At 52.1% G+C, this 23,798-nt stretch overlaps 1 protein-coding gene across 3 annotated transcripts in view; it reads left to right on the top strand.

Moving 5' to 3' along the window:
- EVC (EvC ciliary complex subunit 1) overlaps window positions 1–23,798 on the top strand; it is an 82,501-nt gene that overhangs the window by 27,192 nt on the left and 31,511 nt on the right. For all 3 annotated transcript variants that reach the window (XM_082837980.1, XM_082837979.1, XM_082837978.1), the window contains exons 6-11: window positions 182–280; window positions 3,032–3,169; window positions 5,844–6,002; window positions 10,490–10,706; window positions 12,392–12,540; window positions 15,123–15,221. In XM_082837980.1, the coding sequence (XP_082694106.1) occupies window positions 182–280; window positions 3,032–3,169; window positions 5,844–6,002; window positions 10,490–10,706; window positions 12,392–12,540; window positions 15,123–15,221 (861 nt within the window). The remainder of the gene's footprint in view (window positions 1–181; window positions 281–3,031; window positions 3,170–5,843; window positions 6,003–10,489; window positions 10,707–12,391; window positions 12,541–15,122; window positions 15,222–23,798) is intronic.

The following is a 23,798-nucleotide window of genomic DNA, read 5'->3' as shown; positions in this document are numbered from 1 at the left end:
TCATGAAACTGCAGTCCATTGCAGGCCATTGTCATGACTTTTAATCTGAGGTCTTTTCCTAGAGCAAAAAGTGTGTGGGCAGTTGGGGGAGAGAGAAAGAAGGAGGTAGGAGAAAAAGGAGGGAAGAGAAATACCATTGTTGAAACCTTTCTCTTTGTTATGTTTCCCTTTTTGGCAATAGATGTTTATTCAGATTTTTAAAATGTGCCTCCTTGACCTTCTTCCTAAAAAGAAGACTGATGATGAATTATACCAGAAGATTCTCTCAAAACAAGAAAATGTAAGTCTTCAACCTATATTTCAAAATAACTTAAAAATAGTTTATTATGATATATAAAACACATTATAGTAAAGTATTTTTATGTATAAAAAGTTTATTACAATATATACTTTTCAACAAATATGGTGTATAAAAGTATAGCTATAAACATAAAACTAACAGTGCGTATTATTAAAATGTGGAAAAATATTAGAAGTAGAAAAAAAAAGAATGTTGGTCATACCCACTACTCAAAGAGAACCACTATTGATTCTATTTTCTGTACAAATGTGGGGTATTTTAAAATATATAATTTGCTTATTGGTTATAACTCTTCCTACTACTTTGCATTCTTCTCATTTCAGTCTTTTATACAAGGTTTATATTGTTTTATGTGCAGCAAAATGAGTCAGGGCTACCCTGGAGTCAGAGTGGTGGAGATCGATATCCTGGTCCCGTCTTTCACAAACACTCAGAATCCTAGGTTGTTCCTTTGTGCAATGGGATTCTAATTCCCATCCTGTGGGATTACAGAAAGAAGAAAATTTGTATGAAGCACCTAGCAAAGTAACAACCAGACCCTGATTATATGATCGCTGCCATTATTCCCATTTCCACCAACACCACCACAATCATCTTCATCATCATCATCAATATCATTGTCATTATTATTGTTTTATTACCAACACAGTCACCACCACCACTATCATTATCATCATCATCGCCATGGCCACCACCATCTTTATTATTTTCATCATTGTCGTAATCATTCTTATTATGACCATCACCACTGTTATCATTATCTTCATCATCATTCTCATCATCCTCATCACCACCACCATCACCATCCTCCTCATTACCACCACCACTACCAACATTTCATCATCGCCACCATCATTGTTGCCATCATTCTTACTCCTCCCATTGCCACCATCATCCTCATCTGCATCGTTATTCTCATCCTCGTTACCGTGACCATCACCACCTCCACCATCATCCTCATCATCCTCACTTCTGCCATCACGACTTTCATCTTCATTATCATATCGTTGTCATAATCCTCATTCCTTCCATCACCACCCTTATCTTCATCATAGTCATCATTACCATCCTTATCACTGCAACCATGAGATTTGGGGGATTGGGAGGAGGGAGTGTTTCTTCCTCACTCTTCTGGTTTCCAAGGGGGAGGATTCATCACTCCATCCCAGGGAGAAGGCAGTACGTCTTCATTTTTGTTAACATCATTGTCATCATCCTCAGTACCACCACTACTGTGATCCTCCTCATCAGGCGATGCACAGAGTGCTTTACACACATTATTTAATCTTCACAACAGCCCTGTGAGTGACCATCATTCTTTTTGTTTATAGCTGAGGAAGTTGAGGCTCAACGAGTTTAAATGACTCTCCAATGACAAAAAGAATGATAATGGTGGCGATACTTGTAATTGTACTAGTAATGAATGTCATATGGAAAGAATAAGAGCTTTGGTATCTGCAGGCCTGGGATCAAATCCCACCTCTACCGCTTTCAGAGCATCTTAATTATGTCAGTGGCTACTGTTCAGTGGAGGTAGTCTGACCAAGGGCTTTAAATGCATACTTTCCTATAATATTGACAACAGCCTCAGAACTTCTAGATGAAGATGAGAAGTGCCCAGAAATAGCAGCTGCTTTGGAGAGAAGCAGCATAGTGCATGCAGTTAGAAGAGTGGGGCTCTGGAGTCAGTGAGCCTAAGGGGCCTCGCCTAGCACACCACTTCCTACTTTGGACGAAATATCTCAACGTCCCATAGATAAGATTCCTCATCTGGAAAAGAACCCTCATTTCTCTCTTGTAGAGACGCTGTGAGAATTAGAAGTCACATATGGCTTCTGCTTGGATAATCAGTAATGGATTTGGACCCACACCAGCATTGATTACATGTCAGTGAACATAGGTCTAGAGAAAGCAGAACAGCCCAGAAAACAGAACAGAACAGAAAACAAACCCTCCACACTCCAGGTTGGGGTTTGAAGGACTCCATACATAGGGTTCCCCTTTTCCTTCTAAGTTCTGAGTTAATTAAGAGAAAGCGTTGGGGAGACAGAGAAGTGTCAGCTTCATCACTGAAAGGGGCCAGCTTGGAAGACATAGCTTAGGTGCACAGTGATCATGGCTTGCTTCCTAACACTGAATCCCAGGATTAGCTAAATTGCTTACTGGCAAAGCTGGGCCACCTCAGGCCTCCCCACACAGAAGATGGACCTTTGCTGCCCAGCTCACTCTGGGCTGAGGCCACACCAGAGCAGTGGCCTCCCCTGAATGGTCCATCCCAAAGAGGAAGAGGTTGGGCAAGCTAGGGGCTGTGCTCACTTCCTGCTTTGGAACCGCCAGTCAAATACATATCACTTCCTCCCTGGGGTGTACTAAGTAATCCTTCCCCATGGAAACCAGAGGAGTGGGGAGGAGACATTCCATCCCACACCCCAGATGTCATGACATGTTCCCGGACATCACAAAGGTAGGAAGATACTATTTCATTGTTTTTAAAATATGGCCTCTTTTGGGGGGATGAGGGAAAAACTATAGAAGAAAATACGTAATCCATTATTCCCGAGCCCCTTTGATGATTTTTATCATCAGTCCTTCAGTAGGACAGCACCCAAAGCATTTAATTATGGTTAAGAAATATTTTATGATAATGGGGTGAAAATAAAAGCATTTCTTCTCTAGAATTTAAGATACATTAGGTTTTTTCTGTATTTACCTTTTGCTTTTTTTCTCCAGGATTTGGAGGAATTAGAAAAGAGACTTCAGGTCAGACTGTCAAACACGGAGATGTTGGGTGCTGGTGACTCTGAATACATCACCCTGGCAGATGTAGAAAAGAAAGAGAGAGAATATTCTGAGCATCTAATAGCTAATGTATGTGGTGGATTTTCCTTCCCATATAAAAAGCGTGGTTTCTGGGACAGTTCATTTGGCGAGATTAGAGATGGTACCTAGAAGCATGTTTAATACTAGAATTCCCTGTTGCGTTCTGCTCTGGAGCCAGGCATCCAGTTTCTGAAGTTAGTGATAGAGAAGGTATAATTAAGGGGCCAAGATTTACTGAGGGAGTCTTTTTTTCCTCTTAATGAATTCTCCTTGTTTAAATTTTACATCGATCTTTTTATCATTCAAAGCAAAGATCACTCTAACCCTATGTGTCCTTACCGCCCTGTGGCTTAGAGCAGATGCCAGCTGCTAACTTCTCAAACTCCAGGCATCACTCATAAAAGCATGTTTTAAATTCTAGAGAGGATGGCTTCCCTCAAACTCTCTTTTTTGCTTTGAGGTTCTACTACCTGCTGTTCACATGTTATAAATTAAACAAATATTTTCCTGGCACGCAGGTGTTGTGTTGGACTCTGGGAATTCAAAATGAACTTAAACCTGGCCCTGCCAGGGAGATGCCCAGGCCTGTCTGGTGGGGGGGACTGACAGGTGAACGGATGAGGACTTTGTGGCTTACAAGTGCCATGATAGATAGAAGTATGGGAAGACTGAGGTACAGTGGGGAGAACGATTCATTTTACCCCAGGGTTGCGAAGGTCTTTGTAGAAGAAAGGGTCATCGAGAAGCTTTTGGAGAGAAGTGTGGATGGATGCTGTCCAGTGGGTGGGCAGAGAAGGGAGCCAGGGCTAGGAAGCAGGCTGAGCAGGATAAAGCCAGAGGTCTTCCCTGAGGGTTTTCGTCTCATGCCAAGGAGATGGGAGTCACTGAAGCAGCAGAGGGTGGCTTGGCCGTGTTTTAGAAGGACTGCCCAGGCTGCTGTGTGGAGGGTGGTTAGGGACTTTGGGGCTAATCCAGTAGGAATTTCATGAAGGCAATTGCAGTAGGGATGGAGAGGTAAGGAAAAGTGGGAGAGCTCATAGGGTGGTGTCTAAGGAGGTGGTGGGAAGAGGAGGGTATAGAGGATCAGGTCTACAGAAATAAGGATCCCAGAAGGAGAACAAGTTGGGAGGGAAGATGGTGAGTGTGGCTTGACAACCTGAGTTGGAGATGCCTCGGGGTGGAGAGTCCCCACTAAGCTCAGGTAGGATCACACAGAGAGCGAGGATATTCTCGGGATGAGATGGCTAAGGGAGGGCACTCAGCCCGGATTCTGGTGGTGCATGGACTCCCCAAAGCCGTGGAATATCTTGTCCGTGTCTGCACATTTCAGGCAGAGGATTGATCATTCTCATAAGAGTCTCTGAAGTATTGGTGTCCTTCACTAACTGAGATGCTTCTGGTCCAGGGGTGTGTGTGGAAGGGGTAAAGAAAGGAGCCTCATGCCAGATCTTGGATCTTGGCAGCACTGAAGGAGCCGGAGTCAAGGAGAATCAAGACAAGAAGCAGAGTATGGACCTTGAAGAAGCAGGAGAAAGTCAGGTCGTGGATGCCAGGGGCATCACGAGTTTTTCAGAAGAGCGGAGTGGGCATCCTCGTTCTCTGCGATGGGAAGAGAAGAGGCGAAGCTGCTTGGATGTAGAGCTCTGGTTCCGGGTGTGCAGGAATTCACAGATGATAGTCCACATTCTCTGATAGTTGGAAAGGAAGTCGTCTGATGGGGCGAGAGGGGGCTAGAGCAGGGTGTGAATGTGAGGGAGGAGGTGGCCAGGGAAGATAAAGGGTTTGCTGAGCTGCCACGAGGCCCTTGAGACAGGACAGCAAACTTACGAAGAGGTGCTGGTTCGTGCAGGTGTGGGTTTTCTCCTGACCCTGCCCAGCAAGCAACATCCTTCTCAGCATCTGAGAGGTGGAACCAAGATGGAGGAAATCACAGCTGTGGGACTTGAAGGGACCTGCATCAAATATGCCTCTGCTTCCTGTTGCCTCTGTGACCCTTGACGAGTGACCTAACTTCCTGAGCCTGTTCCCTGTACCTCCGATACATATTTTATCTAGAAATAAAATGCGTGAAGGACGGAGCCTGGCTTGTAACCTGCAGGCCGTAAAGGATAGTTGCTATGACTATGGGCATCGTTCTTAGAGTCTGGAAGGCTGCAGTGACAAAAATTTAGCCCCCAACATTCTAAAGCACTTGGCGATTCCCTACTCTGCTCCTGATAAGATGGTGGAGAAAGGAAAAAGATTTGAAGGCAAAATGTTTTTATGGTCGTCGTCATCTCTGTCATATTGTTCTTTTATACTTTTAGGACAATAATCAATAATTAAATGGCCATTCGTGCTTTTATTTCCAGGATGCGTTTAATCCCCTTTAAAGATCTGGAAGCTTCCAGGAGCGCATTGTCGAATTTCATGCACCCGCCCCACTCCCTACCCCACTGCCTGGCAGTCTTTCAGCTGTTTGAGAGATTCATGGTGCTTGCCTTTCTTATCAGCAGCCCGTTGGTGTTTGCTGAAAAGCCACCTCCAAACTGACTGGCACCTACAAAGAGAATGGAGAATGTGATCGTTGCCAAGATAACTTTCTCCAACTTGTAGAATTGTTTCTAATCTCAGTTTGTGATAAGGGGTGAATAGTAATGCCCAAGCCTGAGCCGGACAGCTTTAAAGCTTTCTTAAATAAGTTTTCTCCCCCCACCTCTTGCATCTCATTCTCATTTCACAGATGGAAGCTTTCTGGAAACAGATGGAAAACATCCAGCACTTTCTGGTGGACCAATTTAAGTGTTCCAGCTCCAAAGCGCGACAGCTCATGATGACTCTGACAGAAAGAATGATTGCAGCTGAAGGGCTATTGCGTGATTCTCAGGATTTGCAGGCTCTGGTAACGCTGGAGGGGGCAGGGAGGGAACGTGATAATCAAACTAGAGACGTGGAATCCGGAAGCTTGGAGCACCGTAGGGGTCATTAAGTTCAAATCCTGCAGATTGTAGAAAGGGATATAGAGTCCAGAGAAAAGCAGTGTGTCCATCCATCCCTCCATCTATCCATCAGTCATTTATCTGTCCGTCCATCCATCTAACCATTCCTTTAGTGGAGAGACTGGCCCGCCCCACGTCACTACAGCATAGGGCACTGGTGGTTCTCAATCCTGGCTGCACGTTGAAGTTATCTGAGGAGGTTTAAATAGTACTGATGCTTGGGTCCAAGATGGGTCCCCACCCCAAAGATTCTTAGCCTGGATTTTTTTTTTTTTTTTTTTTTTTTGCGGTACGTGGGCCTCTCACTGTTGTGGCCTCTCCCGTTGCGGAGCACAGGCTCCGGACACGCAGGCCTAGCGGCCATGGCTCACCGGCCCAGCCGCTCCAAGGCATGTGGGATCTTCCTGGACCGGGGCACGAACACTTGTCTCCTGCATCGGCAGGCGGACTCTCAACCACTGCGCCACCAGGGAAGCCCAGTCTGGATTTTTTAAGGTTCCAGGTGACCACAGTGAGTAGTCATAGTCGATGCTCACTGGTGTGGACGGAGCTTCGGTTAGCTCTCCTGGACGGCCCCATGTACCACCTAGGGGGCTTAAAATAATGCCCATGTCCTGGGCCTCTTACACAGAGATCCAATCTGATTGGTCTGAAGTGGAGGACCTGGCATTGCTGTTTTGAAGACTCCCCAAACAATTCTGATGTATAGCTGGGAATGCAAACCACTGGCGCAGAGAAATCCACAAATCCAAATCTGACTTTGAATCTAAGCTTAGCCACTTGAAGCTGTGTGATCTCAAAGAGGTTACTTAACCCATCTGAGCTTCAGTTACTGTACTTAAAAAAGGTGGTCCCAGGAGTTGCTGAAGGCAGGGCCTGGGGAAATGCTCGGTCACTGTCGGGTTTTGTTGTGGAGGTTTCGGTCTAGCCCTGCTGTGTGCAAAGGCCAGGGCACCTACCCACCCATCTCCCCGTCCTCTGACCTTGAGAATTCATGAATTACATTTCAGACCTGTGCACCTACCCAGGGCACTCCTGACTCAGAAACCTGCAGCAGCCGCCCTGCCCTCAGCTCAGAGACTCAGCTCCTCAGACGTGAGGAGAAGGCGCTGCTGAGTGGAGCGGTCCCTGCTGCTTCTGCACAAACTGCTCTGCTTCTCAAAGTGTGGTCCGCAGACCGGTAGCATCAGCGTCACCTGAGAGCTGGTTAGAAATGCAGAATCTCGTCCCCCCTCCCGAGTCAGGATCTGCATTTTTAACAAATTCCCAGGTGCACACAGCTGTTTGAGAACTTTCTTTGCTTTTGCTTGTCACGTACACGTATAGTTTCCTTTCCCTCCTCCGCACTGCTGAAAGACACACCGATATTTCATTCCCAAAGAGCGGAGGAGCCAGCTAAGCGACTCACCTAGGACTCCCATGTTGCCTAATGATATCGCTCAGCCTGTGCCCCAGGCTTCCTGGTTTGCCGTCCAAGCCCTTTGAATTGGATTTTGATTTGATAAGGCTGCCGATATGAATGCTTATCAAAGAGAAAGATCTTTTTCCTTTTATTCTTTTTTTCTTTGTATTTAATTATTATTCCATCAGCAGGATATTGATGCAGAAGAAAAACGTATCCTTAGCTGACTCTGGCCCGAGTGTTAGCCGGTCACTTCCACAAAGGAAGAAGGGAAATAATTTTCTCCAGGTTATCTGTAGGCCTTTCCTTCTGTCAGCATTTCATGAGCACCTGCTGTGTGCCACATCCTGTTACAAGAACAGTGTTGCAGACTGGAGCTAGAAACCTGAGCTCATCCCACAGTTGCCTTTTATTAGCTGTATGACGTTGAACAGGTTACTTAACCTCTGTGACTCAGTTTCATCATCTGTAAAATGGGAATCTGAATAGCATCAGCTCTGAGAGTGTTAGAAAGTGGACAACATGTAGGACCTTTAGAACAGAGCCTGGCCCAGGGGAAGTGCTCAGTATGTGATACGGATTAGACAATGGCAGGCCAAGTGTCAGCAAACAAAAGAGACGTGAACAAGTCATCGTAATGATGTGTGGAAAGAGCTACAGTCTGTGTTTGTACAGAGAGGGACGGGTTGGCTCTGCCTGTATGTCAGAGTATGTTGTTGATAAACTCCAGAAGAATTCAAATTCTCAGGCTGCAGACATCTGAGAACTCTGGCCTGGGCAGTCGGAATGTGTCGCGTGGAGTTGCTGAATATCAGAACTGGAAGAGCCCTGGGAAGGGCCCCAGAGGTCATCAGAATCAGCTTCTAGGGATGCTCGAGAGAAAGAGGATGGTAGGAGGGATGTGGGGACCTGCTGTACATAATTATGACGACAGCTTGCATTCATGAGCACCTACTGTCTTCTGGTTGCTATTTTAAGTGCATTACCTATTTTAACTTATTTAATGCTCACATCCACTCTGTAAGTCAGGCGTAGGTGAGGACACTGTGCCCAAGGTCATGCAGGTCTGGAGCCAAGTTTGAGCCCGGGCACGTCTGAGGACTGGCTACAGCTCTCAGAGCCAGCAGTGGCCCCCTCGCCTCCCACGCAAGTCCCTTTACTCCTCCCACCTTCCACCTGATGCCCCTCTGCTCATGCTCGCCTCTCGACTCTACTCCCATCTTTCCTTGAATATAAATCCAGAGGCTGAGCTGTCACTCTCCAGCCGGGTGGCCTGACCGTGATGCCTTAGAGGTGGCTGCTCTGGGCACTGGGCGCTGTCCCCCACGCCCTGAGCCTCGCTGGATCCCTTGCCGTCCACACCTGCACCGAGCGCTTATCCTCTTGCGCCCTCTAGCGGTCATGGGCCCGCTGACGGCCGTCGGGCTCATATAGTTGGCGGAGAGGAAGGTTCAGAGCCGCTGTCCCTGGGCTATTTGGGTGGCGTTCCAGAATAAACCTCAGTGCTCTTGTCCATAACTGGGGGATCATTGTCCTTGCCCTGTTTACACGTTGCTCAAACACAGACCAATGCAGTTCAGCAAACAGTGAGCCCCAGGGCTGGTTACCGGGTGTTGCAGGTATGGCCGCTGTCTCAAGGGCTCTCAGTCCAGCCTGGGACTGTCCCTATGCTTAGACAGAGGCACAGGAGCAGCAGAGACAGGAGGAGGGGGCCGTGGAGGTGGAGGGGGTCAGGGAAGGTGCCACACAGCGCGTAAGGACGAGCAGGACCTGGCCAGGCAGGGGAGTGAGAGGAGGCCGGGAGGGTGTTCCAGGTGGAGGCCCGTGTGTGCAAAGGCCGGGTGTGCTGGGCAGCCAGGAGCAAGGAGGTGTGTGGGACGAGGCTGGAGACTCAGCCAGGCTTGGTCCTGAAGGGCCTCGTGCATCGTGCCCGGGAGTTTAGACTTGGTTTGAAGGCAGTAACTGCAGGGTTTGGGCCCCAGGATGGCAGAGCCACGTTTGCACCTCAGAAAGGCCCCCTGCCTGCCGTGCGGGGCGGGGCGGGGTGGAGCGGAGCGGGCAGGTGGGAGGCTGGCAGAGCAGGGACGGCCCTGGGCAGTAGCCCAGGGCGGAAGTGACCTGGGCCTGAGCTGGCTGTGGCTCTGGGCCAGCTGGAAGGAGACGGAGCGGAGGGGTGTGAAGGAGGCAAGGGTGCCGGCGTGGTGGGGAAGAAGGGCGGAGGCGAACTCAGGCCGCCGTGCCGGGGGTCCGGGGGGCCCACCCCTAGGTGGGAAAGGTGTCCTTCGGAGGCGCAGGGCGTGCAGCTTTAACGTGGTGCACGTGCTCTCCTTCTACAAGGTTCCTGGAGCGGCTGCTCTCTGAGACGCGAGGACAGGAGACGCAGACCTGCAGGGTCCGCCCCTGCCTCTGGTGGACATGTCCTCCACGGGGGAGGCGTCCTGTCCGAGAGCCGTGTCCTAAGTGAAGGACAGCGTGGCAGGGCAGGCAGGCCTGTTCTAAAGCCTGACGGCTGGGGCCCCCCTCCAGGTCAGGCTTACCCGGCAAATCTCTTTAATCCCCAGCACTCAGGTTCCCGGAGGCTCGAAAGCCAAAGGTCCCGCGACCTTTATTGTTTCTCTAATGTCTCTCCTCCAGGGCTGTGGAGGCCCGAGGCCCCGTCGACTAGGGGGGGATGACGATGGGAAAGGGGGACTTCCCTCTTTGGTCGTGTGCATTTATTAAATTTCTCCCCGGAAGCGTGGCCCACTCACCGAGTACCCAGCGCTTTCCTTGTGTTATGCGGCGTCAGCCTCACCACGTCCCCGTGCGGGACCATTTTGTCCCCATCTGAGGCACACACACACGAAGCTCGTGAGAGCGGTTTGGCCTGTGCTCTGCTCCTAGGGAGGTGGGGCCCCAGGACCAAGCCCGTGACTGTTTACAGACCCTCATGGCCAAGGACTGACCCAGGGCGTTCCAGCCCCTTGTCGCCTGTGTTTCTCTTCTTAGGACACCCTGGAGAGGACAATGGGGCGGGCACACGTGGCCAAAACAATCGAGTTCCTGAAGCTGCAGATCCGGGAGGAGACCAGATGCCGCCTGGCCGCCATCTCCCACAGCCTGGAGCTGCTGACCGTCGAGGGGAAGCTGTCGGGGCGGCAGAGGGAGGAGTTGCTGACCCAGCAGCACAAGGCCTTCTGGGAGGAGGCAGAGCGCTTCGGCAGGGGTGAGCGAGTGGGCCAGGCCTGGGCGCCCGGCACCCCGTGTGTGCTGCAGGCTGTGTGGGCCAGGGCTGGTGGCGGTACCTGCAGGCGTCGGGAGCAGCTCCCGTGAGGCTAGCACAGGCTGCCATCCCAGGTCACCTGCTCGGGTCCGGGATTGCCTGTTGCACATCGCCATCAGTGATTCAGGCTGCCAGAGAAGCACCTGGAACATGCAGAGGGCGAAGGAGGCGGGAACGCCCGGAAGCCCTGCATGTGGCCCGGGGCCCGGCTCAGCGGCAGGTGGGTGAGCGTGGACAGGGGTCAGTCACGTGGGGCAGGAGAGGGAACCCAGCGTGGCTGTTTCCCACACGTGCTGCTGCTCTCGGGCCGACCCTGGGAGATGGGCAGATCAGGGCTCAAGACATCAAGGGCATCTGGGAATTAGTCCAGGTCACACCGCTAGTGGGACCCGCAAGAGGAAACCCAGGTGTTTCACCTGCAGGAGGTGACCACGTGGAAAACTTTCTGTTGGCTGGAACTTTGGACCATGTAGAATCTGAATGCATCTGGCCTTGGGGGGTCACCACACACAGTGGTCTGGGCTTTATCAGTGGGAAGCGAGTGGCTGGGATGGGATGGTGAAGCAGCCCCCTAGGTGGGGCTCTGTTGAACTTGGACAAGACGGGGGAGACAAGGAGACAGTCAGGGGTGGAGGGAGGACCCTAGACAGAGGGAGGACTCCGGTCTCTCCTGGCCACACTCTTTTCTTTGGTGCTAGAGGCTAAACAGATTCTCAGGTCAAAACTAAGGAAGTGTGCCTGCCTTAGGGCAAGTGCAGAAGGAGGTATGACGTGTGTGCGCGCGCGCGCGCGCGCGCGGCGGTGAGGCTGGTGTGAGATGCTGAAACCGACGCTTCCGAGGACGACAGGCCTCCCGTCGCCAGGCCCTCACTTGCTCCAGCTGCTTCTTGCTCTCCCCCAAAACCCAAGTGGACAGAATCTGACCAACCTCGTCCTTGGCTCTACTCCCAGGAGCCTTCTCTGGGGTCCCACACTGCGTGTGCCCCCTCTTCCTCCCACCCCCCCGCCCTGCCACCGCCCCGGCCCTCATGCAGCATAATTTCTTCTCCTGCAGTCCATGAACATCTTGAGAGCTGGGCTGGGTCCTGCTCACTGGTAGACCCCAGTTCCTGGCCCTGTGCTTGGCACACTGCTGGGGCCGAAAGACGCAGGTGGGCTGAAGGGTGGTTTTAGGCCCCGCCCCTCTTTCCCCAAGTTCGCCTTCCCCTGCCACAGGGGGCCTTGCCCTTGGGTTCACCCTGCTTCTCTTCTGCTGATCTAATAACTCACCCTGGCAGTTTTTGAATCTCGACTCCAGTCTGACGTGTCACTATCTTCCCGAAGACTCAGGCTCTCTGTACCCTGTGTCACCTGTCCCTCCCTCTGCCACCTACCTCTCCCTGACACTCTTTTCTCCAGGAAAATACCCCTTTGTTTACTTCTTGGTCAGGTTGGCCAGCCGCCCTGCACAGCAATTACATGAAACCTCTTATGTTGCTCTGAGTCCTGGACCCCAGGGAGAGGGCCCTGAATGATAAAACCAGAATAAAAAGGGGACTTGCCCCAGAGTTTCTGACCCTCCACGTGCTGGCAGAAGCAGCCAGTGGAGGTTTCACCGGGGGAGCAACCTTGTTTTATTTCAATTTCAGAGTTTGTCCAGCGAGGCAGAGACCTGGTCAAAGCGTCACTGGTTCACCAGGCGGAGGGGATGGCAAGGCTCACGCTGGCCCAGCAGAAGGAACAGAGGAGCTTCCTGGCCACGGCGCCGCAGACCGCCGACCCCGAGGAGTTCCTCCAGGTGACCTGCTCCTGACTCGCTCCCACGTCCGCGGGCACAGCCGTCCCAGGGAGCCACGCGGGTTGATCAGGGTGGCAGGAGGGGGCTCGGCCCCCCGCTACTGCGCTTGGGAAGCCAGAGGCCTTGGCATTTGCCACACGGGAGGTCTCTCCTTGCCTCCCACCTGTCAGCCCAGTGACCTTAGCCAGCTCCCTTGGGCTCTGCATCCCTAGCTTCCTGGTCTGTAAGCCAGTGGCTCGAGCAGCACCGCCCTCACAGGGATGATGGAAAGACGGTGGGAGGGGCCGTGGAGAGGGCTTCACACAGATGGCGCAGGGCGAGGGCCCAACCTGCGATGCAGACCAGCGTGCGATGTCCCCAGAGGGGACAGGCGTGTCCTGGACGTAAGGCAGGCTGCCACACAGGGATGGCCCCCCTCGCTGGGTCAGGTGGCAAGTCAGGGGAGGACCCTGCATGGGGGGCTGAGCAGGCAGGACCAGCGAGGTGGCCAAGGTAGCCAGCGCTCGTGGTCTTGACTGGGAAAGACAAGGAGACCGGCTGGAGGGCAGGAAGCAAGGCGCCACCCTGCTTGAGGGGTAGCAAGGGAGCTGGCGCCAGCACAGGCTGGACGGACCAGGGCTTGCGGTTCGCAGGGAGAGAGCAGGACTCTGCCTCCGAGTTTCCCTGCTGGTGGAGGGGGGCGGATAGGCAGGGCTGCTCGTCAGTGGCGTCCCCCAGGGTTGGTAAGCATTGGCGCCAGCACAGGCTGGACGGACCAGGGCTTGCGGTTCGCAGGGAGAGAGCAGGACTCTGCCTCCGAGTTTCCCTGCTGGTGGAGGGGGGCGGATAGGCAGGGCTGCTCGTCAGTGGCGTCCCCCAGGGTCGGTAAGCATTTGGGTGCTGAGGCAGCAGGACCTGGGTTTAGATGCTGACTCTGCCGCTGTGTCTGAGCGACCTTGCTAACCCTCTGGCTTCCTCATCTGTGCAATGGGCATCATAGCACCGCCTTGCCGGGTTGTTAAGATTCAGCCAGACCAGTAAGGGGCAGCCATGGCCTGACTGTGTCTCTGGGTCCTTCTCTCTTCGCTAGCATTTGCTTGTCTCAGCTCTGCTGAGGGGATGGCAGGACTGTAGCTGGGTCCAGGCTCAGGCCAGAGCCCAGACACGTGCCCTCCTTGGGGGCCGGCATGGTGGCGGCGGCTATACCCGAGTGAGAAGCCAGCGGCCAGAACAGAGGAGAGGTCTTCACGTCCCTGGTTCCCTGGTCCAGTGCCCTTCCCCACCCACAGAGCCTCCTCCCAGGGCCCACGCCTGGGGTTTCTGGGGTTTGTCATACCGTGGGGTGGGGGGCTGTTTCTGTCTTTAAGAAGATCCATTTGAAATGAGAGTGAAAAGATAGGATTGTACAGCAGTTTGTTACTCTGAGATTTCTAGGCCCTTCTCTCTGACATCACATTGCTCAGTGCAAGTCCTGAGTGTGGAGACGGTGGCAGCGTCAGCTCTGCAACCCGGGACTTCAGCACAGCCGGGACCTGGTGCTCAGGAAACATGGGACCAAGGAGGGAAGGGTTGAGCGCACGCATGCATGCGTGCATGAAGGAATGAGGGAATAACTGAATGGACAAATGAATCAATGAATGATGGATGGAAGAACAAAGGAACACATAATTGAATGAACAAAGAAATGAATGAAGACCCAACAAATGAAAGAAAAGTCAAACAAATGAATGAAGGAAAGAATGAATGAACACGTGAACGAATGGATGGATGGATGGATGATGGATACAAAAGAACAAATAATTGAATGAATGAACAAACAACAAAAAAGTGATTGAATGAACAAGGAACTGATGAATGAGCACGGCCTTTGGTACCACGTGCAGCCCCTCCCTCTCAGCTCCCCTCCCACTCTGCCCCCACCAAGGCCAGAGGGTTCTAACTGCCTGGTCTCTGTTGCTGTAGCTCCTTGAGCTGGGACTGTGTTGGCCCCCCACCTTCCTTCCAGGGACCCCTCCTTGTCCTTCAAGACTCAGCTTACTCATTTCCCCCATGGGGCCTCTTCCCCTACAGCTGCCCCCCAAGAGGAGTCCACCGTCTGTGGTTTCGCCTTGCGGTGCCTTCTGCCTGTGTCTGGGGCACCTGGCGCACGCCTCCCTGTCACTCTGCTGGGCTCCTTGAGGTCCATTGGTCAGAGCGGAGTCTGGCTGGCCACTGACCGCGCTGACCTCCAGTGACCCTGCTTGGCCTTGGGCTCCACTGGGTGGGCCTCCCAGGGCCTGGATGGTGGTCCCCAGCAACTGAAATCAGAAAATGATGTCTGAGTGGCCAGGAGAGAAGGGTGACGGGGATGCTGGTCGCACCTTCTCCTGCTGGGTACACAGACAGAATCACAGTCTGTGGTTTTCCTGGAGGTCGGATTCACTGGTCCCGGCCTCAGCCACAACTCACAAGCCATGAAAGTCACATACATCCCTGTGCCTCAGTTTCCTTGTGTATAAGTTGGGGTGAACATCCTTCCAACCTGAGAGGCGGGGTCCGTTGAGGTTTTTCTGGGAAGAACATCAGCATTTTCCTTCCAGATTCAGCTCCCGTTTTACTCACAGGGTTTTCACGAGGTCCTGGAGAGGCAAAGGCTGAGTCGGAGTGACCTGGAGGAAGAGGAGGATGTCAGAGCCACCAAGGCCGTGGCCGCGCTCTGCCAGGTATGTGGTTTCCAGGTGGGACTGGCAGGAAAACCTCAGGATCCGGGCATGTGTGAGAACCTCACGTCCTCCTGGGCTGGGGACCCCGAGACCCTCTTTGGCAGAAACCAGGGAGGGAGGTTGGCCCAGGTCACATCTGAGGCCCTTTCCATTTCTGAGGTGCTCGGGACCCTCACCTCCAAATGTCCCTAGAGGCAAAGGTCTTTGGAAGTCAGCTCACCCAGGATGAAAAGAGGCCAGCGTTTGTGGGCGTCATGAGTGTAGAGCGGTGATGAGGAAGGAGGGTTGGGCTTGAAACGGAGGCCTGAGTTCCAGTGCTGGTGCCACCTCTTTCTCTGGGCAACCTCGTGCAGCTCTGGAATGACGGCTGGCTTTGAGATAACAGGAAGAGAGCACCCGAGCCCTCCAAAGCCAGAGGGGCTCCCGGGATATGGCAGTGACCGAGACAGGCAGAGCTCCTTGCCCCGGGCAGGACCCAGAGCTGCTGGGAAGGTGGAATGTGGCCCCGGTCAAGAAGGAAGCTCACAAGTGCCACCATGGTGGGGAGCACCCTGGAGAAGGTTCACCTGGACCCAGAGTGCTTGTGTCTGCGTCCTGGCTCTCCTCCCTCCTCGCTGTGTGGCCTCCAGAACATTACTTGGCCTCTCTAGTTCTCAGTTTGCCCATCTGTGAAATGGGGCCAGTGATGCCCATCTTCATGGTGGTGGTGTGAACACCAAATGCACGTGAGGCCCTTGGACAGCAACTTGCACCTGGGATATGCCCAGTCCAGATTGGCTGCCCTTACAACATCCCTGCTGACGGGTGCAAAGAGGAGGGTTGAGAGACATAGGGGTGAAGGTGAGGTCAAGGACGGCCATCCGCTGGAGGTGATGCCTGAGATGGGCTTTGAATCAGGAGGTGAGCTCCAAGTGGACCAGGAGTCAGGGGGCAGCCCAGACAGGACAGGAGGAAGGACAGGGAGTTCAGCCCCTCGTCATGATGGCGACTGTGCGGGGTTCAGTGGTGTCTCTGAGTTTTCAGAGGCTGCTGTAGCAAAGTACCCCAGCCTGTGCCTTAAACACAGACATTTATTTTCTCACTGCTCTGGAGGCTGGAAGTCCAAGGTCAAGGTATCATGTAGGTTGGGTTCTAGTGAGGCCTCTCTTCCTGGCTTGGAGATGACTGCCTTCTCACTGTGTCCTCGCGTGGCAGAGAGAGAGCTTGGGTGTCTCTTCCTCTTACAAGGACACCAGTCCTATCAGGTTAGGACCTCACCCTGTGACCTTTCTTAAGCTTCGTTATCTCCTTAAAGGCCCTATCTCCAGATATAGTCACATTGGGGGTTAGGGCTTTAGCATATGAATTTTGGAGGGACATAATTCAGTCCATAATAGTGTACCTCAAATTTCATGTCCACCAGGAACCTCAGAATGTGAACTTATGTGGAAATAGGGGGGCTTTGCAGATGCGATTAGTTAAGAAGAGATCATTCTGGATTAGCATGGGCCCTAAATCTAATGACTGGTGTCCTTATGAGAAAGTCATTGTGGAGACAGACACACAGGTAGGTGGCCGTGTGAAGACAGGCAGAGACTGGAGTGATGTGGCCACAAGCCAAGGAACACCTGGGGCCTCCAGAAGCCAGAAGGGGCAGGAAGGGTCCCTCCAGAACCTCCAGAGGTAGCTGACACCTTGATTTCTGGCCTCTATAGCTGTGAGAGAATAGACTTCTGTAGTCTTGGCTACCCAGGAAACTGATGCCGGAGCCAGTCTTGTTCAGAGCCAGCCACTGTTGTAAGTGCTTTCTGAGTATTTGATCATTTTGTCTTCATGAGAATCCTGTGAGGCAGAAACTGCATTTTCCTTCCTTCACAGATAAGGAGCCAGGAAGGATTTTCTTGAGAAAAGTGCAGGGTGGGATTCAACTTGTCAAAGCCCCAGGCTCCCAGGTGGGAAAGGAACACCACCATGCCTGGGGGGAGTCAGGACTCAAATCCCTGGGCTGGGAGTGAGCACACTGAATTCCAGTCCCCTTCTGGATACTAACATGCTGTGTGACCTTGAATTGGTTACATAACCTCTCTGTGCTGGCCCAACCATCCTGCTCAAGTCCTACAGCCAACAAGCAGAGAGATGGGATCTAAAGTAAGTCTCTCTAACCTCAGTGCTGATGTCCTCGCCGTGACCCATGCTGCTGAGCGTGGGCTGTGAATCCCGCAGTGAGGACAGGCTCTGGACTCAGATGGCCTGGGGTCCAGTCCCAGCCCAGCCATTGACCAGCTGTGTGGTCGGCAGCAGGTTATCTAACTTGTACCTCAGTTTCCTCTGATGCACAGCAGAGTCTGAGGACCGCTGCCTTGGGGGGATGGGGTGAGAGTCCAATGGACTTAAGACTCATGGGCAGATGCCATTGATGATGCGCCCACCTGAGCTCTTGTCCAGCAGGGGACAGTGTGTCCAGCAGGCTTACACTTCCTCCTTTGGGCTGTAGTTAGAATCTAAAGTCTTGGTCGACTAAATGCCACTTTCGTCCTCCACAAAGCAAGGATAAAACACTGAGCACTGCTACAGGGAGGAATTACATGTGGAAGCGCCGTGCCAGCCTCAGTGGGTGGCAGTGAATACATCATTTTCAGTAAAGATTTGATGATGCTGATGTGACCACAGCCTCACGCCCCAGCAACGTCCTTAGGATATTGTACACTTGGCTTATCGTTGCCAGCCCACTGAAGTTTGGGCCGAGGAAGTAAAGACGCCCTTGTTTCTAGCATCAGGAGAGCCCAGCAGGTGTGCGTGAGGGGTGATGGCGCTGCTGGAGTCTCTGTCTTGGAAGCAGGCACTTGGAAATGACCTACATGAGGAGGGGTCAGCGGCAAGGTGAAGGGGGGGCCAGCAGTTCTGTGCATCTGTGCAGGTCCTTCTGAAAGCAATGGCCCAAGGCCTGTGCCAGCTTCTCTCCCAGAGTCAGTGCAGAGCTCTTTCCTATGATTCACGTCGTCATTGCACACCAGGCCCTCTGGTACCAGATAACTTTGGTTTATTTTACATCCCTTAATTGTGGAAATCATTGCCTTGGGTATTGGAAACTGCTTTATCTGATGTTTCCAAAAGGTGGAGATTGAAATCCTCTGGTGTGGTAGAAAGAAGCCAACTGGAAGATTGGAATGCTTGGCGGGGACATTCCCGGGTGGGCGCCCAACATTCCTGGGTGGGCGACCTTGGGCAAGAGCCTTAACTGCTCCAAGCCCATTTCCTTATCTGCGAGATGGAGACAGAGAGCCTGGTGACCATTATGGCGGCGCAGGAGGGCAGGGCTGAGGGCCTCACGTGGCAGGTGCTCAGTTAACACCTTCCCTTCTGCCCCGTCACTGAGCGTGTTGAGCAGGAAGCCTTGAGCCCAGGGGTGGTGAGCATGACTCTGGACCCGGGGCCTGGGGGAGAGTGTGGCTTCCTCGCCGACCAGCTGTAAGCTTGCGAGCCTGTTGGTTCATTCATTCAATGAATATTATCAAACACTGCTTTGTGCAACCCACAGTCTCAGCACCGGGGCCTCAGCAGTGAACCAAACAGATAAAGGGCTTATTTTTGTGGAGCTGGAGAGGCAGCAACACATGTGGGGTTCCAGCAGCCGCAGCAGCAAGGAGGCCAGTGTGGCAGCTCTGGGGCAAGGGGAGACAGGTACGGGCTAAGGTCAGAGTCTTGTAGGGCCTTGCAGTCCATCCGAAGACGTTTGCATTGACTTCTGAGGGAGATGGGAAATTGCCGGCATGTTTTGAGTAGGGAAATGACTTGCCTTATGTTCCCAAGGATCCCTCTGGATTCTGTATGGCGGATGGACTGTAGGGGGCAAAAGTGGAAGCAGGGAGGCCTGGGGAGGCATCGCAGCGGTCCAGGCAAGAGATGCTGGGGGCCTGGGCCAGGATGGTGCGGGTGAGGATGGTGAGGAGGCCTGGGGTTGGGGTCCGTTTTGATGGTCAGTATCTGGGTCTCCTCTTAAAATGGGGATGGTCACTATCTGGGTCTTCATATGGCTATTCAGAGGTTTGGATAAGTTCACACATGCTAAGCATATAGAAGAGTGTGAGCCCCACAGTGAACACTTAAATCTGTTATCATGGTCCTGGTTAGTATCACTCACCGTCTAAGCAGGTGTGTGTGCACATAATTCCCCCCTTTCTTTGGGCACTGATCATGATATTGTAGGCACGGCGGCTGTGAGATAAATTTGATCACCACCTAACGGTTCTCAGGCTGTAGAGAAAAGTGCATTTTTCTAAACTCCCACTGTCTCTTGTCCTCTAAACAAACAGTGAATTCTCATGTTGACTGAGATGGATGCCACTAAATTACACATCTCGGTGCCTTGTAGAGAGATTCCCGAAATGAGCCCAGAGTCTTCCTGATAACGACAGGCGCAGAGCTGAGTTTGCCACGGTTGCATCACAGGGTGCCCCGGAGACCTGCTTGTTTATTTGTTCATTTCTGACTGTCCTCCCCCTACTGTTTCTCCTGAAGGGCTCCTGGGGGAGTAGGGTGATAACAGCCCTGCCAAGGTCAGCCGTCTCAGCTTCAGAGTCTCATGGGAAGTTAGGGCTGAGGAAACTAAGAGGAAAAGTGAAGCTCTGTCCTCAAAGAAGACAGGAATAATAATGGTAAGCACTCATGAAGTGTTTGGGAGTAGACCACCCTCGCTTCTGATACCAAATGCAAGTCCAGAGGTCCCCAAGACCACCCTCAGGTTCTTCATGTCTCTAGAAGGACTCATACTGAAAGCTGTTCTGCTCACGGTTATGGTTTATTACAGCAAAAGGATACAGATTTAAGTCAGCCAAGAGAAGAGGCACATGGGCAGAGTCTAAAGTTCTAAATGCAGAGCTCCCAGGTATCCTGTCCTGGTGGCGTCGTGGACAGTGCTCACTTCTCCTGGGAACAATGTGTGGCATTACACACGGAGCGTTGCCATCCAGGGAAGCTCACCCAAGCCTTAGTGTCCACAGTTCTTACTGGGGCTCAGTCACATAGATGTGGTTGACCACCAACGTGGCTGACCTTAAGCCCCAGCCCCTCTAGAGGTGGAGCTGATGCCACATGGCCCAAGGGCCCCACCCGAAATCGCATCACTGTCATAGATTGTCTGAAGCTGCCCAAGGTTCCCAGGTAAATAGGGACCCTCTTATCAGGCGGGACATTCCAAGAACTTACAAGTCACTTCTCAAGAACCGTGGACCAAGGCCAGGCCTCTCTTTCAGCAAGGTCAGTTCTTCACTGCACAGCACTGAAAGGTTAAAGTATTTTGTTCAAGGTCACACAGCTGGGGGCCTGGGTTACAGGCCCAGGGCTGTAACCTTCAGGTGGGGAGAAGTGATTTGGTGGACAAGAGGAAGGCGGGGGTGTGGAGTCCTTGCTGGGAGGGCTGCGGTGTGTTCTGCAGAATCCAGCTGGGGATGACACATTACAGGCAATCAGGCAACACTGATGAGTAAATGAATGGGTGAATCAATGCATCAGTGAATATATCAATCAGCTGAAACATTGGCATCCTGAAGATGGTGTGTTATTGCTGATAGAACAAACTACCACAACTTAAACTTAAAAACAACTTAAAAACAACGAAAGTTATTACCTTACGTTTCTGGAGGTCAGAAGTCCAAAATGGGTTTTAGTGGGCTGACATGAAGGTATCGGCAGGGCTGGTTCCTCCTGGAGGCTCCAGGGAAGAATTCATGTCCTTGCCTTCTCCAGCTTCTAGAGGTGCCTGCATTGCTTGGCTTGTGGCCTCTTCCTCCATCTCCAGGCCACAGCCATACTCTTCCTGCCTCTGCTTCCATCCTACATCTCCTTTCACTCTGACTGCCTGCCTCTCTCTTTCATTTACAAGGACCCTTATAATTATGTGGGACCCACCTAGATAACCCTGGATAATCTCATCTCAGGATCCTTGCTTTTCACTTAGTCCTTTCATCACATCCACAAAATCTCTGACTGTGTGGCACATTCAGAGGTTTCAGGGATTAGAACATGGACATCTTGGGGAGCCATTATTTTGCCTATCACAGGTGGGAAACAGTAAGTTTCCAAAGAGTAGAAGAAACTAGGTTTGGGAGAAATACCAAAACAATGATTTGGGGGCAGTGTTCTAGTGGAAGTAGATCTTGAGAAGGAAATTGACGAGTGTAGGCACCATACAGCTCCTGTCACTGGAAAGAGGATTTCCGTAGGTGCTACAGAGGGTGAGTCAATTCCATGGTCCTTTATCAAGGTTAAAGTGTGATAAATCATCACTAAGTATGACAAGTCTGAGAAAGATAGACTGGCATGCTTCCATCTACTTTACTGTAGCAAGCTACGGGAACGTGGCTTTTTGTTTTATTTTAGCAAGACTAGGAGAGTAATTCATTTATGTTTTCTTCATGTACAGAAGTAAAACTTGCCGGTGCCCTCAGGGTACCACATGCTACCTGATTATACCTCTCCCTCCTTTTAGTAATTTTCACAGTCAGCTCACCTCCCTGCAAAGAGTTGCAAAACTGCAAAGGAGAGAAGAGTCACCCAGGAATCAGACAGGCCAGGTTGTGGGCCTGATTCAGCTCTGTACCAGCTATGCGGCCTGGTCCATATCATTTAACCTCTCTGATGTAGGAATTCTTAGCTGCCTTCTTTTGTAGATTGGCCATATGAAAGAACCCACTTAATACCCCAGAATGCCACGCATAGCTCTCAGGATAAAGTCCAACATCCTTAACCTGGCCATGGTGACCACCCAGCCTGGCCAATGAAGTGCTCATGTGGCCTGACCCATGAGACCCATCTGACTTGGCCCAAAGGCCAACCTAGTCTGGTCCATGAGACCCACCCAACCTGGCCCATAAGGCCCCCTGACCTAGCCCACAAGGCTCATGTGACACAGCCCACTCACCACTTGTTTGGAGGCATGTCCCTTGCTCCCTGCCTTCCAGCCAACCTCAGACATCCCTCAGCTCCCCAAAGGTGGCCCAGTCCCTCCTGCCCCAGTGCCTTTGCATGTGCTCTTCTGCGGCCTGAAATACCATTCCCTCCATCCCCTCAGTTTGGCTTGTTCTCATCTTATCTCAGCTTACATGTCACTTCTTCGGGGAGCCCTTCTCCGACTCCCCCTCAGATCAGTTAGATTCCCTGGTCTGTCCCTAGGGCTCCCAGCCTCCCTGCCATCACACTTGCCATAGGATATCGTGAGTTCCTGTGCGATGTCTGCCCCCTCACTGGGGGTGCGTTCTCTAAAGTCAGGGTCCACGTCAGCTTTGTTCACCCAGCAGCCCTGGCACAGAGCCTTCCTGCAGTAGGTGCTCAAGAGGCATTTGCAGGATGAACCCGTGAAGGCTGTGAGGATATGACACCTTTACACCAGAGCTTTCACCTTTAGGGCCCCTTCTGTCCGGTGTGGTATCACGTAATTATGACCATGGTAATGCTGTGCAACAAGATACCTCAAAACCCTGTTGCTGAAAATGACAGTGATTTATCCCCAGGGTCTGTGCGTCAGCTGGTGGTTGTCTGATCTAGGCATGAGTAACACAACTTGGCCACGCACACAACTGTCTCTACTCTTCCTAGGACCAGTGGGCTGGCCTGGGAACGTTCTCATAGCGATGACAGGGGTCTAGCCTCCAAACTAGCCCATTTCACTTCCACCTCATTCTGTTGACCAACGCAAGTCACATGACTGACCCGAAGTTAAAGGGTTGGGGAGGCGCTTCCCACTCCCTGTGCAAGGATATGTGGCAAAGGGCATGGCTCTGGGGGAGAGGAAGACCTGGAGCCACTGTGCCCATCCACGCACACGTCTCCTGTGTCGCATGTCCTCAGGAAGCAGGTATCATTTTCCTCCTCTGTTGGGTGAAGCCCCAGAGAGGAAGAGAGTCGCCCCTTGTCACACTGCTGGCAAGTGACCCAGTGCAGGTGGGTTCCCAGGCTCCTGACCCTTGATCCAACCTACTTCCAGTTTTGTGGGTTTTTTAACATCTTTATTGGAGTATAATTGCTTTACAATGGTGTGTTAGTTTCTGCTTTATAACAAAGTGAATCAGCTATACATATACATATATCCCCATATCCCCTCCCTCTTGTGTCTCCCTCGCTCCCTCCCTATCCCACCCTCTAGGTGGTCACAAAGCCCCAGAGCTGATCTCCCTGTGCTATGCGGCTGCTTCCCACTAGCTATCTATGGACTTATATATAAGTCCATGCCACTCTCTCACTTCATCCCAGCTTCCCCTTCCCGTTTTTAAGAGACCCAGTTTCACCTGTGCTCTCAGCACTGCTCTGTCCCAGGATCCTGTGCACACCTCACTCTGAAGTAGTTAACTGTGCATCTTCAAAACTGTCAGGGTGTGGTCCCTGCAGAGGAACATTTCTGGTTCCTGTGATGAACCGGAAACTCACAGGGAGCTGGGCCATGTCCATGGGATCCTGGAAGTACATGTTTTATTCCCTCAGTCAGCACTCACCCTCATCAGTACATCTTCAGACCTGGCCACATCCGCGCCTTGTGTGAGCTCCTTCACGGGTGCAGGCTGCCAGGTCTTGACTCCTCCGCATGGCATTGAGCTCCCTGCCCCT

Source organism: Leucopleurus acutus (genome assembly GCF_964270905.1).
Source record: "Leucopleurus acutus genome assembly, chromosome: 4".
Classification (NCBI taxonomy): Eukaryota; Metazoa; Chordata; class Mammalia; order Artiodactyla; family Delphinidae; genus Leucopleurus; species Leucopleurus acutus.
Note: the sequence above shows the minus strand (reverse complement) of the source record. Positions and strands in the feature narration are given on the sequence as shown.